The 20,226-nt window shown below is 44.2% G+C and overlaps 1 protein-coding gene across 1 annotated transcript in view; it reads right to left on the reverse strand.

Moving 5' to 3' along the window:
- Positions 1-837: 837 nt before the first annotated feature.
- Positions 838-20,226, reverse strand: part of PLAUR (plasminogen activator, urokinase receptor) — a 36,054-nt gene continuing 16,665 nt past the window's right edge. The window contains exons 5-7 of the mRNA XM_089688872.1: positions 8,474-8,620; positions 3,306-3,416; positions 838-1,226 (exon numbers count right to left, since the gene is read on the reverse strand). Coding sequence (XP_089544998.1) covers positions 1,060-1,226; positions 3,306-3,416; positions 8,474-8,620 — 425 coding nt within the window. The 3' untranslated portion in view covers positions 838-1,059. The remainder of the gene's footprint in view (positions 1,227-3,305; positions 3,417-8,473; positions 8,621-20,226) is intronic.

The raw sequence follows: 20,226 nt of genomic DNA on the forward strand, positions 1-20,226 counted from the left end.
CCCTAAGGTTCCTCTAGAGCAAGGTTTCTCAACCAGGGTTCCTCCAGAGGTTTCTAAAGGTTCCTTGAGCAAAGAGCAATTTCTGCCTCTCAGATAAGTTCCCACTGACACCATTGATCTTTTTTAGTTTTCAGTAAGGGGGTAATTCTTTCCTATGAACACAAGTGTAAGGAGTATTCCTCCCACTGACCATCACACTGATGTATCTTGAGTTGCAGATATAGTAATTTATAGCAGGGGTTCCATGAGACCCGGAAGTTATTTCAAGGGTTCCCCTGTGTCGAAAATGTTGAAAATGGCTGTTCCAGAGGCTTCCAGGGGATCCTTGAGCTGTGGTTGATTGACCTCCCATCTGATGGTACATGCATAATTTCAGAACCAGCACCACTTGGCAGAACCACAAATGACCTCTTTATCTAAATGTAAGGGTGGCATCTTGACCATTTTTTGACGAACCACCAATGTAAGGAGCATTTTCCCACTGATCCCCAGTGAATTTGTTTTAGCAGGGTTTCCCCAAGACCTGAAAATAGGTTGAGAAAGACTATTCTGTATCATAAAATGCCTACTAACCTCTTATTCTTTCTGACATCGGAGGATCTAGTGAGTAACTATTACAACACTATTGTGGAAGTAATATTTGTGTTTGATCACACTACACTGGGGAAGCTTTCCATGACAGCACTACACATTTGGAAATTCTATTACTAGACCACTTATCATCTTTTTTATGTTAGCAGCTTATTAATGTGCATGGGAAATGCAAGCTTTACCTGCTTTGAAGATTTTTGAGCTTTCACAGAATTGTATGCTAATGCAATAATCATCACACTTCAGTTTGGTTCTGTGAATATAAAATGATTTCTTTATTCATTCTGGCCTCAAGTTTTGAGGAAGCTTAATACAAGCTTATATTATTGTGCATGCAATCCAATGCTTGCTGGTGAAAGGCCTTGGGGGCTCGCAGGTGGGATCCATTGGCCTGGGCCCACTTGTAAGTTAAATCAGCCCTGTTTTGGTATTTTTATTGATACTCAATAAGCAGAGTATGTTGTGGTTTTAATGTTTCACATCATGGGTAGAGATGCTATTGCCATGATTACAGAGTGACCCGGTGCAGCACAGAGTTCTTGTCCATCCTTGTAAGGGAAATATTGGGTAGAGACCTTGGCAGAAGGCCTCAGTGGCACATCCACTCATAACTGGTACACCGTGACTTGATGTGCCTGATAAAAAAAAAAGTATCATTAACTGACCATCAGCAGAGTATAAAAGTAAAAAAAACAGCCTTACATGGGACTTAAATGAGCCTATCTATATTGAAGCCCAACTCTGGGAATCTTTTTCTAATACCTGCCAAGGGGCCTTAGAATCATTTAAAGCAACAGTGAAGCTTAATTTTTTTTTATTTATTTATGAAAATAACAAACATGTTATGCATACCTGCTCTGTGCAATGGTTTTGCACAGAGCAGCCCCAATCCTCTTCTTCTGGGGTCATCAGCCTGAAAAAGTAAGCAATAGAATAAAAGCATAAACTACCTCCTGGGAGGAGGAAAGGAAGGAGGTGATTGTGGAAGGGGGGCGCAGCAAAGCTGGACTTTAAATTTTAAACATACCTGTTATTAAAATAGCCAGCAAAGCCTTTTCTGTGCCCCTCTCTGATTTAGTTTCGCTGTGCTACTTGGACTAGACTTTCACTAACTTCATGGCTAAGCTCACTTAATATGCACATGCATACTGGTTTGTTTAAAATCAATGACAATATTCAGCATCAGCGGAATGAGAAGGAACTCACAAAGGCAGGTGGGCACACTCAAAACCTCAGAGTAATCAACTCACAGCCAGGGGCGTACGTGCCGCGAGGAAAATAAGGCACCTGCCTTGGGTGGCATTTTTCAGGGGGCGGCATCTCCCCCAGCCAGAAGGGACCAGTGCCGTCTACTAAGGGCTGTGCTCAGGCGGGGGGGTGGGCTCAGCTGTGTTCAGGCAGGGGGGGCTGGCTCGTGTGTGCTCGGGTTGGCTCGTGTGTGCTTGGGCAGGGGAGGGCGAGCTGTGTTCGGGCGAGGGCGGGCTCGTGTATGCTCAGGCAGGGGGGCGGTTTGACTGTATTCGGTTGCAGGGAATAGATAAGGGGGGCTTGGGAGGTCTTAACCCCCATCCAGAGCACCCTGCCTGGAGCCACGTGGCTCAGCCTTACCAACAAGCAGGCTGTGCATCGGAGACGGATGACATCCACCACCGCTCCGCTGCCCTGTGTTGTCATTGTCAGCACTAGTGGGGACGGGGAAAGCATGTGATTGGTTGCTAGGACATTGGCAGTCCTAACAACCAATCAGGTGCTTTCCCCCGCCCCATTCAGAGGAGGAGGAGGAGTGCTGCAAGGACAGGACTTCCTTCTTCCAGCTCGTGTAGCTGCCTGGAGGAATGAGATGGAATGGACCCTGAGATAAGGGGGGTTAGGAGGATCCTAATGTAAGGGCAGGGGTAACTTTGGGGACCCAAATTAAAGAGAATGGGCTCTAGGGACCCTGATGTAAGGTGGGGGACTCTAAAGACCATGATGTATAGGGGGACCCTGATGTATTGGGGGGACTTTTGGGACCCTGATGTAAGGGAAGGGACTATGGGGACCCTTATTTAAGGAAGGGGATCAGGGTCTCTGGGGGACCTTGATGTATGGGGAGGGTCTATGGGTGGAGGGACTCTGGAGACCATGATGTAAAGGTGGACCCTGATGTATTGAAGGGGGGCTCTTGGGACCCTGATGTAAGTGGTAGGGACTATGGGGACCAGGATTTAAGGAGGGGGGCTCTGGGGGACCATGATGTAAAGGAAGGGTCTATGATGATCCTGATGTAAGGTGGGGGGACTCTGGAGACCATGATGTAAAGGACTGACCCTGATGTATTGGGGGGGATTTTTGGGATCCTGATGTAAGACGGGAAGACTCTGGGAAACCTAATTTAAAGAGGGGGCTCTGGGGGACCCTGATACAAGGGGATGGGCTATGGGGACCCTGATGCACATAAGGTGGGGGGACTCTGGAGACCATGATCTAAAGGGGAATCCTGATTTATTGGGGGGGCTTTTTGGACCCTAATGTTAAGGGGGGACTCTGGAGACCCTGATTTAAGGAGGGGAACTTTGGGGATCCTGATGCAAGGGGAGGGGTTGTTGAAGGGCTGGAGTTAACAGATGAAGGGGTGGATCCTAAACAGGAAGGAGTGGGGCGCAATTATAGTCTTGGGCAGCACAAAACCAAAATACACCACTGCTCACATCCCTGGTCTTGTTACTTCTTACCCATCAGGTCCACACACTGCGTCATCTGCCCCCTACACCGCATAGTACTGGCATCTTCTGGAGACGATCGGCTGTAACACTCCAAACCATTCTCCTCTCCGGCATCTTCAACTGAGAAGACAATCACACACTTGTTCTATTATTATATACTGTATATGAATCACTGAACTTTAAAGTGAACCTGAAGGGCGGAAATAAAAATTTGCTATCGTATAGGGGACATCTAGAAATGTTAATTGTGCCTAAGAACTTCTCTAAAAAATATACCTTTTGCCTTCATTTCACCTTGAAAAAAACAGTTGTTTTACTATGCCTAGGCAGCCTTGTGCCTTTCACTTTATAGAGGTATATCTACAGTGTGAGATCATCTAAAGCACTGCTGCCTCTGAATGCTAATTTCATGAGATTTGGAGTGAGATCTGGTGATGTCAATACTGTGCTGCTCACTGTTCTACTTGCTGGAGAGGAAGCTGTACCTGAGGACCAGCAGTGCAAGGATCTCCCTGTTCCTGCTTCATTGATTCAGTGGATATGATTCCTACAACTCTCCTGCTGCTGCTTCTTCGTTATTAACCTGCCAGATCACCAGTCATCGGGAGGCAGTTCTCATAAAAAACAAGCAAAGCTCTGCCTCTACCAAGATAGCCGCCTCCACACATAGACACAGTGCAGGACAATGCATTGTAAGGCCTCATGCATAAATGAGCTCAAAAACACTGCTTTTTTAGGCGTTTTAGCTTTTTTTTTCTTTGCCTCTAAATGCCTTTCATATTAGCATGTGTCCATACACACTACAGGCATTTACAGGAGTGTAAAGACAGGGATGTTTAGAGGTAAAAAAATCTCACCAAAGTCTCGTTCAGAAGAGGAGCCTTTGAGCATAAACAAAAGCTCAAAAGCGCCTAAATGCGCATAAATAGCATTAATGTGTATTAATGCTAGGCGCATTTATGTGTGTTCACCTGTTAATACATTATGATCGGGCCAGAATAAATTAACATTATGGCCAATATAATGCATTGCCATCAGACACACCAGCGCGAATACACGTGCTGAAACGTGGCTTTTTACTATGTTTTTCTGCTACTAAACTCCTGCAGGAGAGAAGGTGTCATATAGAGATTACAGTGTGCATGTGGCCTTAGTCCAGGTTCACATTGATGTCATTCCCCCTGGCCAGAGTACTTGTTGTCATTCTGGACTCCAACCTATCCTTCCAGCCCCAAGTCCAATCTTTAACAAACTCGTGCAGACTCCACCTCCGCAACATTGCTAAAATCCGCACGTTCCTAACCCCAGAAACCACTAAACAGCTCATCCACTCCCTCATCATATCACGACTCGACTACTGCAACTCCCTCCTCACTGGCCTGCCTCGCCGCTGGCTATCCCCGCTTCAGTCCATCCTGAATACGGCTGCCAGCCTCATTCACCTTTCCAACCGCTCCGTTTCCGCCACCCCCCTCTGCCAATCCCTCCATTGGCTTCCGATTGCGCAACGGATCAAATTCAAAATCCTAACACTGACGTACAAAGCCATCCACCATACTGCCCCGAACTACATCTCCGACCTAATATCCAAGTACCGCCCAACACGCACACTCCGCTCCTCACAAAACCTCCTTCTCTCTAGTTCCCTGGTCTCCTCCTCCAGGACTTCTCCAGGGTGTCACCCATCCTCTGGAACTCCCTGCCCCAACCCATCAGATTATCACCTACTCTCCTCTCCTTTAGGCGCACCCTGAAAACCCATCTCTTCAGGGAAGCCTACCCCACCCCCTACTAACTTGCCGACCTCCTCCACACCTCCTACCACTCCATCCCCCACAGCTTTCTCCTCCTGTGCCACCATCCCCTCCCTTCTAGATTGTAAGCTCGAAAGAGCAGGGCCCTCAATCCCCTCATGTTTTGCATTGTATTGTATTGTTATTGTTCTGTCCCCCATTGTAATGTACAGCGCTGAGCAAACTATTGGCGCTTTATAAATACTGTATAATAATAATAATTCCAACAACTTAAACAAATTCCTCAGCAATCTGTTTGATCAGCTTTCAAAAGAAATATAGCACATCATTGGATAGACTAATAGTCTGTTATTTTTACCAACTATGTAACGTTATGTTATTAGCAAGCTGCTGTTTATCTTCCCTTTTCTTTTGGAAAATAAGCTGCAGCTTATTAACTTATAGCAACTCAATTTCTACCATTTTTAAGGTGCATGTAGGAGGGATAATTCATATCAAATACATAGACAAATTCCCCAGCAACCAGGTTTATCAGCTTTCAGAAGAAATGTAACATATTGTAGCACTTTAGCTGCTGTTGATCCACTCTTTTACATAGTTACTTAGTTATTTTTATTTTATTTTATATTTTTATGGTTGAACTAGATAGACTTTTTTTCAGCCATACTAACTATGTATGTAACTATGTATGTAACATAGTCTGGCTGAAAAAAAAACACGAAAGTCCATCCAGTTCAACCCCCAAAAAAAAAAGTTATAATCCAATACCTACAGTTGATCCAGAGGAAGGCAAAAAATAACAGGGAAGCATGATCCAAAAAAATTGTTCCTGATTCCCCGAAAGGCAATCAGATATTCCCTGGATCAACTTTACCTGTAAATGTTAGTATCCAGTTATATTCTGTGTATCTAAGAAAGAATCCAGGACTTTTTTTTAAAGCAATCCACTGAGCTGGCCAGAACCAACTCTTGAGGGAGTCTATTCCATATTTTCACAGCTCTCGCTGTGAAGAAACCTTTCCGTGTTTGAAGATTACATTTCTTTTCCTCCATACGTAAAGAGTGCCCCCTTGTCCTCTGTGATGACCTCAGGGTGAATAGCTCTACACTGAGTTCACTATATGAACCACTGATGTGTTCATACATGGAGAACATATCCCCCCTTATGTATTATACATGGAGATCATATCCCCCCTTATGTATTATACATGGAGATCATATCCCCCCTTATGTATTATACATGGAGATCATATCCCCCTTATGTATTTATACATGGAGATCATATCCCCCCTTATGTATTATACATGGTGATCATATCCCCCCCTTATGTATTATACATGGAGATCATATCCCCCCTTATGTATTATACATGGAGATCATATCCCCCCTTATGTATTACACATGGAGATCATATCCCCCTTATGTATTATACATGGAGATCATATCCCCCCTTATGTATTACACATGGAGATCATATCCCCCTTATGTATTATACATGGTGATCATATCCCCCCTTATGTATTATACATGGTGATCATATCCCCCTTATGTATTGTACATGGTGATCATATCCCCCCTTATGTATTATACATGGAGATCATATCCCCCCTTATGTATTATACTTGGTGATCATATCCCCCCTTATGTATTATACATGGAGATCATATCCCCCTTTATGTATTATACATGGAGATCATATCCCCCCTTATGTATTATACATGGAGATCATATCCCCCCTTATGTATTATACATGGAGATCATATCCCCCCTTATGTATTATACATGGAGATCATATCCCCCTTATGTATTGTACATAGAGATCATATCCCCCCTTATGTATTATACATGGTGATCATATCCCCCTTATGTATTATACATGGTGATCATATCCCCCCTTAATCTCCTCGTCTCAAGAAAAAATACATTCAGTTCCTCTAATCTTTCCTCATAGCTGAGCTCCTCCATGCCTCTTATCAGTTTAGTTGCCCTTCTCTGTACTTTCTCCAGTTCCCCAATGTTCTTTTTGTGAATTGGTGCCCAAAACTGAACTGCATATTCCAGATGAGGTATTACTAATGATTTATATTTCTTACAGAAATAAAAATAAGCTGCAGCTTATCAACCTCATGATCTTTAACCTCATCAATTCATACAAGTATCTTGGGAGTGGTAGTTAAAGTATTCAAGGCCTCTTTTGATTAAAGTGTTACTAAACCCACAACAGTAAAATCAGTCTGTATATGTAGTAAAGCATGCTTGTTATACTCACTGTGGAACCTAAGGGGTTAATCCTCTGCATTGTGTAAAAAAGGATGTTTGATCCTGACTTCTCTGATCCTCCCCTTCTTCCAGTGCTCCCCCTCTTATCTCCTGATAAGGCATATCATGTGGAGTCACTCTGCACATGTTCAGTTTGGTGTGTATTGCTGGAGAGGTTTTTTTTTTTGGGGGGGAGAGTGCATGTGATCAGCACAGGGCCAATCAGCACTGTCCAGACAGAGGTCAGGGGTTCTGCATCCTTCTACAGCAGAAAGAAAACTCCTCCTACAAGCTTTAACATGTGCTCTGCTGGACACTGATAGAAGTCACAAGCAGGGGTGGACTGACCATTCTGGCACTCGGGCACTGCCCAAGGACCCAGGGTCAGTTGGGGGGCCCCATGAGATGCCCCTGATACTTTTCAAAGGCTTTTTTGGGTGTGGTTTGAGTGTGGGTGAGGACACAGGGGCCCCATGATTTCCTATTGCCCAGAGGCCCCATGAGTTGTCACAAGACTGCTATATACTGCTGATGAGAAAAGGTATTTAGCAGTTTATATTTACTAAAATAATTGCATTTCCATGTTGTGTGTACTGTGGGAGATCAGATATAGTGAATGCAGGGTCCGGGGAGACCAGATATAGTGAATGCAGGGTCCGGGGAGACCGGATATAGTGAATGCAGGGTCCTGGGAGACCGGATATAGTGAATGCAGGGTTCTGGGAGACCAGATATAGTGAATGCAGGGTCCAGGGAGACCAGATATAGTGAATGCAGGGTCCTGGGAGACCAGATATAGCGAATACAGGGTCCAGGGAGACCAGATATAGTGAATGCAGGGTCCAGGGAGACCAGATATAGTGAATGCAGGGTCCAGGGAGACCAGATATAGTGAATGCAGGGTCCTGGGAGACCAGATATAGTGAATGCAGGGTCCAAGGAGACCAGATATAGTGAATGCAGGGTCCGGGGAGACAGGATATAATGAATGCAGGGTCCGGGGTGACCAGATATAGTGAATGCAGGGTCCTGGGTGTAGTAACACTTTGATCTTTTAGGTCTCAGATGTAGTTGGCAAAAGTGACTGTTGTAGACTTTGTTTTGAACAGCATGGTTGGTGACAGTTTTCTTTTTAATAAACATACTCCATGTGGACGGCCTTACCTGCAAAGTGTCCCTTATTGCACAGGCTGCCGTTGCAGCAGCGATGTCTGCAAGAATACGAAATCGGATTGTGCCCGTTACTGAAAGCAGCAAGTCCTGGACATGATGAACTATTGCTACAGCTCTTCATCATGGTGTGATGGATGTCTGCAATAAACAAAAGACAAAACAATAGAAACGCTATACTGGCACAGCCGGGGCCCATGCATCAACAGAAAACTGCGATACGCTGAAAATAAACATTGCCATATAGTATTAAAAAGACACTTCAGACATAAAAAGGGAGTGCTGCGTTCATACTGTATAAACAGCCAGTCATCGGCCTTGGAAGTGCATGTTATATGGCTTCATTGTGAATGCTCAGCTCCAGCCTTCCCTTCAGCCTCGCACAGTTGTACCGGATCTTCCCCTGGACTGAAATGGCTTACTCTGATTTCGCTGCACACTGTGAGCTTCTCACAGTGTGCATTAGAAGCTGCAGCAAGCCAGGTAGAGCTCCGCCTCATTTCCTGGCTGGAGGACACCCATCTAGCATCATCTAGTAGGTCAGGTTCACAGGTGTCAAACTGGTGGCCCTCCAGCTGTTGCGGAACTACAAGTCCCATGAGGAACTACAAGGCTGACAGTTACATGCATGATTCCCACAGGCAGAGGCATGATGGGACTTGTAGTACTTCAACAGCTGGAGGACCGTAGTATGGAGACCCCTGACTAGCAGGACAATAACTGGTGACACCCCCCTTCCCCAGCCTGACTGTCCCTTTCCACCCCTTCAATCATTTGATTTCATTCAGTTCTTTCAATTATGGAGGATCAGGATCACATGCGGGCGTTGCTTAGGACAGTCTGTATGCAAATATGACCTTCCTAGGAACGCCCATTTCTCCAGACTGACTTCCGCCCATCAAGGCATTTTGGTATTTGTATAACCCCTCCCACCACTTGCATCAGGGCTGAGGGCTCTTGAGAAGCAGGGTGCGGTGATATGGACAGCACCCTGCCAGCCCCTTCCACCAGCCATGTTCTGTCTGCATTGCATAGAGAAGCACTGTGAGCCTGTTGGGTCTAAAATAAGGTATGTATTGAAAGTGGAACGGTTTATTTAATTAAATGTTATTATCATTATTATCCTAGATTGTAAGCTCGAAAGAGCAGGGCCCTCGATCCCCTCATGTTTTGCATTGTATTGGTATTGTTCTGTCACATGTTCTGTCCCCCATTGTAATGTACAGCGCTGAGCGAACTATTGGCGCTTTATAAATACTGTATAATAATAATATAATAATCATTTGATAGAGGTGGGGGAATTGAGGTAGGAGCAACCAGGGAAGGCTTAAGGGGTTAGTGCCTGAATGAAATACTCACAGAACGTTGCTAGGACATTGCTAAGTGAGGTCTAGTCATTATTGTTCATCTCACATTGGTGAGCTTCTTCTCTGATTCAAACCCCCTAACATGATCTTTCTCTTCCCTAACACAGTAGCTCTGACCTCAGTATTTGGAAACTCACCCCTGTGATGGTGGAGGTGAGCAATAACATCTAGGCCTCACTTAGCAACATCCTAGCAACAGACTGGGAGTATTCCAATCAGGCTTCGAGCGGTAAATAAGATTGCCTCTCACTGCCATTATTAAAGGATATGAAAACCCAACATTTCATTTCCCTGATGTGTGCCTGCTGCACCATGTACTTGTAGGAAAAAGTATCCGGTTCTCTTTGTATTTCTTCCTTTGTGTGAAATCCCTGGTGTTCCTTCAGTCCCTCTGCTTTCCTATTAAAACAGACCACAGTACGCATGAGAGCACAGTGTGGTCAGTTCTCTAACTATACTGGGAACTCAGCCTGCTCTGCCCTAATGATCACACTTGTCTTGACACCCCCCCCTCATAGCTATTCACTGGGAAGACCAGTGTGCTGTTGTGCCCATTTACACCCGCTGACATCCAATCTGATCCACCAAAAGGAGACAGATGGGGATCAGTTCCCCTTCCATCCATCGGATTGCATGGCAGTTGGATGGAAAGGAACTCACGGTCCGTTTCCATCCAACTGCCTGCTCTGTATAGGCAGAGCCAGGGGCGGACTGACAACTCATGGGGCCCCCGGGCAAAAGGGGATCATGGGGCCCCTGTGTCCTTGCCCAAACTCAAAAAAGCCTATGAAAAAGGTACCAGGGGCATCTCATGGGGCCCCCTACTGACCCCAGGCCCTCAATAGGGGATCATGGGGCCCCTGTGTCCTTGCCCAAACTCAAAAAAGCCTATGAAAAAGGTACCAGGGGCATCTCACGGGGCCCCCTACTGTGCCCGAGCTTCCAAATGGTCAGTCCGCCCCTGGGCGGAGCGGACATGGACCTGTCATCCGCTTGCTCAGCACAGATCAGTAGACAGATCCCCTGTTGAGCAAGCAGATGCGCTGACGGGTCTGACCCGTGTAAGCACTGATTCACATATATGCAGCCGTGCAGGCCGTGTTTTGCGCAGGCACAAGAGCCCATTAATTTGAATGGACTCCCGTGCCCCGGGACACTCAGGGACGAAGTCCCTGCACTTTTTTGGAACCTCGGTCCCCAGTGCAGTTGCGATTCCCAGTGTGGGCGGCGTGCCATTAGAATTAATGGCACCCACCTGTGGGTCTGCATTCTTCTGTGTGGGTGGTGCGGCTGCACGGATTTTTGTGCGGATCCACAGCAGCACCACCCGCACAGATGTGAACCGAGCCTTAAAGGGGACTTAGATTATTTATTTATTTCAGGTACTTAGTGCCGTCAATTTATGCAGCGCTTTACATATATATTGTACATTCACATCAGTCCCTAAACCTCAAGAGGCGTACAATCTAAGGTCCCTAACTCACATTCATACACACACATACTAGGGCCAATTTAGACAGGAGCCAATTAACTTACCAGCATGTCTTTGGAGTGTGGGAGGAAGCCGGAATACCCGGAGGAAACCTATGCAGGCACAGGGAGAACATGCAAACTCCAGGCAGGTGGTGCCGTGGTCGGGATATACTTTAATTTAAATATAACTAAAGGGTGCATTCTTTTTTTCCGCAGAGAGTTCCACTTTAATATAAGAGAAGGATTGTAGGTACTCATAGTACAGTCTGAACCAGGGGCATACTGACAACTCATGGGGCCCCCGGGCAATAGGGGATCATGGGGCCCCTGTGTCCTTGCCCAAACTCAAAAAAGCCAATGAAAAAGGTACTAGGGGCATCTCATGGGGCCCCCTACTGACCCCGGGCCCTCGAGCAGTGCCCGAGTTTCCAAATGGTCAGTCCGCCCCTGGTCTGAACAGAGCTTTAATGAATACCTTTATGAGCTTTTTTCATATTTTACTTTTTCTCCCCTTAAAATCAGGAATGTGACCTACAAAACAAAAGCGTTGGTTTTGTGGCATGTACTACCCTAATTTTTCCACTAAGTGGCGCTGCCTCCCAGTAAAACTCTGGTGCTGCATGATGAGGTTGTTGAGAGCTGTCAGATGAGCTATGTACACCACCTAAGTGCATAAAGACTATTCTTTTAATGTGGGCCTTGATATACCTGTCAAATCACAGCACAGCTGACCATTTTCCCGGTGTTTTTCTAACATCGAGCTATTTTTTTGCCCTAATGGCGATGGGTTATTAAGGTGGGTAAGACCGCTCTTAAACCCATCCTAATCTGTCAGGACTAATGCACTGCCACCAGAGCATGTTATTAAGAGCAATTTAGGCTTCAGGAAAGCAAAACCTAGCAAATGGACCCGCATGCTAAAACCACGGACAGCAACTTGAACTTCATGTAATATTCTGACCTCGCCGAATCATAAGGGTTTATATAAATTGTTTCCTTTTTTATCATATGAGAAGAGTAACAGAAACAAACTGATCTTTTCAAAAATAACAAAAGCAACAAAACTCAGTCCCTAATAATGTAATCATAATAGAAAATAACACAAATAAAACACAGGATAATAAAAGCTGATTTCCCATTCTGAAAATGCTAGTTGCCTGGCTGTCAGGCTGACAAGGAAGAGAAACACTAACCCACAAGGAGTATGCAGATGAGCACTTGGCTGGTAATTATCCTTTATAAGTGTCTATCCCAAAATGATAGTCTTGGTGCATTAAACTGAAGGACATTGTAGGGGATACCTAAATTTTGCCTTGGTGCTGGTTCCATGTTCTCATTGTGGGTTTAATGCTCTTGGTGCTGGCAACTTTGTCTTTGCTTTCAATGTGGGCTCAATGCTCTTGTTGCTGGCTTCTTGCTCTTGGTGCTAGTTCCTTGCTCTCAGTGCTGGTCCCATGCTCTTGGTACTGGCTCCTAGCTCTCAGTGTTGGTCCTATGCTCTTGGTACAGGCTCCTTGCTGTCAGTGTTGGTCCCATGCTCTTGGTACTGGCTCCTTGCTCTCAGTGTTGGTTCCATGCTCTTGGTACTGGCTGTTTGTTCTCAGTGCTGGATGCATGCTCTTGGTACTGGCTCCTTGTTCTCAGTCCTGGTTCCATGCGCTTGGCACTGGCCCATTGCTCTCAGTGCTGATCCCATGCTCTTAGTACTGGCTCCTTGTTCTCAGTGATGGTTCCATGTTCTTGGTACTGGCTCCTTGCTCTCAGTGTTGGTTCCATGCTCTTGGTACTGGCTGTTTGTTCTCAGTGCTGGTTGCATGCTCTTGGTACTGGATGATTGTTCTCAGTCCTGGTTCCATGCTCTTGGTACTGACCCCTTGCTCTCAGTGCTGATTCCATGCTCTTAGTACTGGCTCCTTGCTCCTGGTGCTGTTTCCATGCTCTAAGTACTGGCTGTTTGTTTTCAGTGCTGGTTCCATGCTCTTGGTTCTGGCTTCTTGCTCTCAGTGGGGTTCAATGCTCTTGGTACTGGTTCCTTGTTCTCAGTGCTGGTTCCATGCTCTTGGTACTGGCTCCTTGTTCTCAGTGCTGGTTCCGTGCTCTTGGTACTGGCTCCTTGTTCTCAGTGTTGGTTCCATGCTCTTGGTACTGGTTCCTTGTTCTCAGTGTTGGTCCCATGCTCTTGGTACTGGCTCCTTGATCTCAGTGCTGGTTACATGTTCTTGGTAGTGGATCCTTGCTCTCAGTGTCAATTCCATGCTCTTAGTACTGGCTCATTGCTCCTGGTGCTGGTTCCATGCTCTTGGTACTGGCTATTTGTTTTGAGTGCTGGTTCCATGATCTTGGTACTGTCTCCTTTCTCTCAGTGCTGGCTCCATGCTTTTGTTACTGGCTCTTTGCTCTCAGTGCTGGTTCCATGCTGTTAGTACTGGCTTCTTGCTCCTGGTGCTGGTTCCATGCTCTTGGAACTGGCTCCTTGTTCTCAGTGTTGGTTGTATGGTCTTGGTACTGGCTCCTTGTTCTCAGTGCTGGTTCTATGCTTTTGGTACTGGCTCCTTGTTCTCAGTGCTGATTCCATTCTCTTGGTACTGGAATGATTGTTCTCAGTGTTGGTTCCATGCTCTTGGTACTGGTTCCTAGTTCTCAGTGCCGGTTCCATGCTCTAAGTACTGGCTGTTTGGTCCTGGTGCTGGCTTCATGAACTTGGTTATGCTTCCCAGAATGTTCTTGGTACTGGTTCCTTTGCTGCTGGTGCTGGCTTCAGGAACTTGGTTCTGCTTCTCTGCTCTTGGTGTTGGCTATTTGTTGTCAGTACTGCCTCTCTGCTCTTGGTGGTGGTTCCATGCTCTTGGTACTGGCTCCTTTCATTTGGTTCTGATTGACTGATCTTGGTGCTGGCTTTATGACCTTGGGGCAGGATGCAAGCTTTCAGTGCTGGTTCCATGCTCTTTGTGCTGGCCCCATGTGTTTGGTGCTGACTCAATGCTCATGGTGCTGGTTCCTTGCTTTTGCTGCTGACAGAATGCTCTTGGTACTGGCTCCTTGTTCTTGCTGCTGATTCCTTGCTCTTGGTACTGGCTCCTTTGCTGCTGGTACCGGCTTCATGAACTTGGTTCTGCTTCTCTGCTCTTGGTGTTGGCTCTTTGTTGTCAGTACTGCCTCTCTGCTCTTGGTACTGGTTCCATACTCTTAGTACTGTCTCTCACATGCATGTAGACCGCAGTATTTATTTATTAATCTACTATTCCTTAGAGCTACCCTTCCCTCTCTGCAGGGCATTGCTGGCAACTGTGAGGGCCTGTTCACATATAAACATGCATTAAAATGAAAAATGGATGTGCATTGCCTTCCATTGGCATGCACTTTTATGTGCATTGACACAAGTTTTTTTATGATCTTTTTGGATTCTTTTAAGGGTCAAAATAGTAAAAAGCTTCTATTTTTCTTAATAGATTTGCATTGTGTTGATGTGCGTTTATAATTAAAATATCTGCATTGTGTTAAAATGCATACATGTAACATTTTAACGCAATGCACCCCAATGCACATGACACCAGCATTGTGGTGTGAACAGGAGACATAGAAAACAATTGTTTTCTATGTGTTCTTCCATTGGCCTGCGTTCTTCCAGGTCACTGCAATATGTGTGAACAGGGCCATAGTCATACAAAACTATATATACCTTGGCTGTTCTTCCCCTTCTCAGCCGTTAGATGGTGCTCTACATACAGAAAGTATATGGTCTCAGTACTAGTAGCTGAGATTTGGTAGCAGCAATCATTTACATGCTGTAAGATTTAAGCACCTACATCTAATTATTGTGGTTGTTGGGGTTGTCAGGGAATCTCATTTACATATATTAAGGATCTGGGAATAACTCACCAGGTACTTTAAAACATTTTTACAATATAATTTCACATATTTGCTAAACAGGCGAGTAAATAATAAATTACACTTACAGTTCTTTAAAGAGACCGTGTCTCCAAACTATTATTTGCAACGCAAATCTTCCCAGAAGGCTATATGTGTATTTAACATATTTTATGCAATTTTTTTTAATCTCCAAAAGTCTCCTCTGTGTAGACATCCAAAAGCCCTGAGACTGCGGCTGGGTGCCGCCATCTTGGGTTTGATGTTAGCAGTCCCAGTAGATTCAGAGCTGTCACTCAAATGACACTCTTTTGCTCCTCCTGGGCAGTTATGTGAAAGGTTATGTAGTAACTTGAAGGAAGGCAGAGGAGCTGGGCCAGCACAGACACTCCCAGAAGAGGACTATGACACTCAAGCCGATGCAGCTGATAATGGGTGTTCAAAGCACTGCCAGCCAGAGGCAAAGTCAAGAGAGACACCTGCCTTTAGTGGTTGGGGGGGGGGGGTCTCGCTTGCCTCTGCATTGTTCAGCCATGTCCTACATTGTGTAGGACTGATTTGTCAAATTGATAGCTCAATCCTACAGATTACACTGGAAGATCATGCCTCTGTATCTAGAGCTCTGATAGTCACATAGGAAGAGCCGCAGTCCCTGTGTAATCTGCTGGTCTAAACTACCAGTTCCTGCCCTGCATTCATAAATTATAGTCATACAGTAAGTAAAAACTAATAAAAAAACACTTTATCCCCTTATAAACACTTAGGGGTGTATTTAAAAAAAACATTTAGCTATCCGTTCTGTGAAACTGCACGTATATTAATTTTGTGTGAATAGGGGCAAAATCAAATGTTACTTGGATATTTTATCTCCAGGATAGACATTTTTGATTCATAAGAATATCGGTAAAGGGTAACTTCACTTTCATGGGAAAAAAAATAGCATAACATTCAATTACAATGTGACTGGTGTTGTAGTTGTAAAAAAAAAAAAAAATATATATATATATATATATATATATATATATATACATACAGTTGCAAGAAAAAGTATGTGAACTCCTTGAGATTACGTGGAGTTTTGCATGAATTGGGCATAAAATGGGCTCTGAACGTCATCTAAATCACAACAATAGAAGAACACAGTCTGCCGAACATAATACTACACAAACATTAGATGTTGCCATGGTTTAATTGCACATAACATGTAAACATTCACAGTGCAGGGAGGAAAAAGTATGTGAGGCCCTAGCTTAATGACTTCTCCCAGAGCTAATTGGAGCCAGGAGTGAGCCAACCTTGATGATATTGGATGTGTTGCTGACAGCTGTCCTGCCCTTAAAAAACACACACCTGTTTTGGGTTTACTGGTTTCAAGAAGCACTGTCTGATGTGAACCATGCCTCGCAGAAAAGAGCTCTCAGAAGACCTACGATCAAGAATTATTGACTTGCATGAAGCTGGAAAGGGTTACAAAAGTATCTCCAAAAGCCTTGATGTTCATGTGTCCACGGTAAGACAGACTGTCTACAAATGGAGAAAGTTTAGCACTGCTGCTACTCTCCCTAGGTGTGGTCATCCTGTAAAAATGACTGCAACAGCACAGCGCAGAATGCTGCACGAGGTAAAGAAGAATCCCAGAGTGTCAGCTAAAGACTTACAGAAATCTCTGGCACATGCTAACATTTTTGTTGACACATCTACAATAAGGAAAACATTAAACAAGAATGGAGTACATGGGAGGACACCACGGAGGAAGCCATTGCTGTCCAAAAAGAATATTGCAGCACGTTTGAAGTTTGCAAAAGAGCACCTGGATGTTCCACAGCACTACTGGCAAAATATACTGTGGACAGATGAAACCAAGATTGAGTTGTTTGGGAAGAACACACAACACTATGTGTGGAGAAAAAAAGGCACAGCACACCAACATCAAAACCTCATCCCCACTGTAAAACATGGCGGAGGGAGCAGCATGGTTTGGGGCTGCTTTGCTGCCTCAGGGCCTGGACGGATTGTTGTCATTGATGGGAAAATGAATTCCAGTTTATCAAGACATTTTGCAGGAAAACGTACGACCATCTGTCCGCCAACTGAAGCTCCGCAGAGGATGGGTGATGCAGCAGGACAATGAGCCAAAGCATACAAGTAATTCAACAAAACAATGGCTGCAACAGCACAGAATACACCTTCTGGAGTGGCCCAGTCGGAGTCCTGACCTCAACCCGATTGAAATGCTGTGGCATGACCTTAAGAGAGCGATTCACACCAGACATCCCAAGAATATTGCTACACTGAAACAGTTTTGTGAAGAGGAGTGGTCCAAAATTACTCCAGATCGTTGTGCAGGTCTGATCTGCAACTACAGGAAACGTTTGGTTGAGGTTATTGCTGCCAAAGGAGGGTCAACCAGTTATTAAGTCCAAGGGTTCACATACTTTTTCTTCCCTGCACCGTGAATGTTTACATGTTATGTGCAATTAAACCGTGGCAACATCTAATGTTTGTGTAGTATTATGTTCAGCAGACTGTGTTCTTCTATTGTTGTGACTTAGATGACGTTCAGAGCACATTTTATGCCCAATTCATGCAAAACTCCACGTAATCCCAAGGGGTTCACGTACTTTTTCTTGCAACTGTATATATATATATATATACAGTGCTCAGCATAAATGAGTACACCCCTTTAGAAAAGTAAAATGTATTTTTATTTTTATATATATATATATATATATATATATAAAATATCTCAATGAACACAAGAACAGTTTACAAAATTTGGACATATAGAACATTTGTTTAGCTCATTATATGAAAGTAAGGCTAATAATATAACTTAGATTACAAAATTTCTGGTTTTACTCAAATTAGTTGATGCGATCCACCCCACAACAAAAACGACATCTAGTATTTTGTATGACCTCCATGATTTGTAAGCACAGCACCAAGTCTTCTAGGCATGGAATAAACAAGTTGGTGACATATTGCAACATCGATCTTTTTTCCATTCTTCAAGAATGACCTCTTTTACAGCCTGGATGCTGGATGAAGGTTGATGCTCAACTTGTCTCTTTAGAATTCCCCATAGGTGTTCCATTTGGTTCAGATCAGGAGACATGGTTGGCCACTGAGTCACTGTCACCCTGTTCTTCTTCAGAAATGCAACAGTGGCTTTAGATGTGTGCTTTGGACCATTGCGTGTTGGATAAGTGCACAACGACCAAGGGCACAGAGTGATCGTATCATCTTCTCTTTCAATATAGAGCAGTACATCTGTGAATTCATGATACCATCAATGTAATGCAGCTCCCTGACACCAGCAGCGCTCATGCAGCCCTGCAGAAGGACACTGCCACCACCATGTTTTACTGTAGGCACCATGCATTTTCCTTTGTACTCCTCACCTTTGTGACGTCATACAGTTTTGAAGCCATCAGTACCAAAAACATTTATCTTGGTCTCATCGCTCCAGAGTACAGAGTCCCAGTAGTCTTCTTCTTTTTCAGCATGGGCCCTGGCAAATTCTAGGCTGGCTTTTTTGTGCATGGGCTTTAGGAGAGGCTATCTTTGTGGACGACACCCATGCATGCCATTCCTCTGCAGTGTACCCCCTATTGTATCAGGGGAAACAATCACCCCAGTTTGGCTTTCTACGTCTTTAGCTAACTGCAGTGAACTTGCATGTCGATTTTCTTCAACCCTTCTCATCAGAAGACGCTTCTGTCGAGGTGTTAACTTCTGTGGATGGCCTTGACGTCTCTGTGAGATGGTTGCAGTTCCATCTTTGTTAAATTTTTGTATCACTTTTGCTACAGTATTCTGACTGATAAGTAAAGCTTTGCTGATCTTGTAACCTTCACCTTTCCTATGTAAAAAAATTATTTTCTTTCTCAGTCCTTGTGACATTTCTCTTCCACGTGGTGCCATTGCTGACAGCATGAAATGGGTGGGGTTTTCTTTGTTAAGTAACGCCCTTTTATAATCAACTGTCTGCTGGACACCTGTTTAATGAATAATTAGACTCACCTGTAGTTGAATTCTTGTTAATTAGGATGTTGTTGTCTAAAATTTAGGTTTACTCTTAAGACTTTCTTTGGGGTGTATTCATTTTTGCAATATGGTCTTAAATTAATTTCTAAGAAAAAATACTTTTTTGTGTGTGCAAATTAACAAATCTTGTTTGCAATTAATGGCCCGCGTTTGTGGGAGTATTTTGTAGTATAGTGTCCCATGAAAAATGTGGATTCTGAAAGGAAAGTAAAGGTTTTCTGACAAATCTGCTGGGGTGTAATCATTTATGCTGAGCACTGTATATACAGTATATATATAATTTTATATTTTTTTACAATTACAACACAAGTCGCATTGTAATTGAATTTTATAAAAAATTACCTTTTGTTTTCAATTTTCTGTAACATTCAATACAATATGGCAACCTGGAGGTTCTGTAGGTGTATAGAATGCCACCAGAATGGTGATTTCCTGTTTGTGTGATCAGCTGACTGATTTTCCCAGAGGTCTGCACTAAGCAGCAAGTCAGATTTTGGGCATCCCCTGCAGGACAACTTTCCTTTTCGGTGAGATATTCCCAAAAGGAAATCATGTCTAAAGGGATGCAGACCCTGCCGCTTTTCTCATTAGAGTCCTGAAAGTGTAGCGGCTGATTGATATTAAAAAAATACTTCCAAACGGCAGGAATCTGTAACAGAGTGTGTTAAAATCCCTGCAATGTACATAGATCACCCAGAGGGGAATGTGTTTTTTCAACAAAAGTGGAGTTTCTGTTCCGGATGATACCGCATTAGGGCCACTAAAAGCAGCGATGATCATAGGAAATAAAAACTGATTGTCGGCTGCATCTAGTAATGGGTTATTTTCCTGATTCATGCTATTATGAATAAATGACATCCAAACCGGGGTGGGGGGGGGGAGAAAAGAGCCTCATAATATTCACTTTGCCCCATTAGTACAGAATGCATGCACATGCAATTTTGCTATTTTTTTAATAAATAAACCCCTTAGTGAACCCTATTTTTTTTTAAG

The sequence above is a fragment of the Staurois parvus genome, unplaced genomic scaffold (genome assembly GCF_062004578.1).
Source record: "Staurois parvus isolate SC_StPar_1 unplaced genomic scaffold, SC_StPar_1.0 ptg000457l, whole genome shotgun sequence".
NCBI classification, from domain to species: Eukaryota; Metazoa; Chordata; class Amphibia; order Anura; family Ranidae; genus Staurois; species Staurois parvus.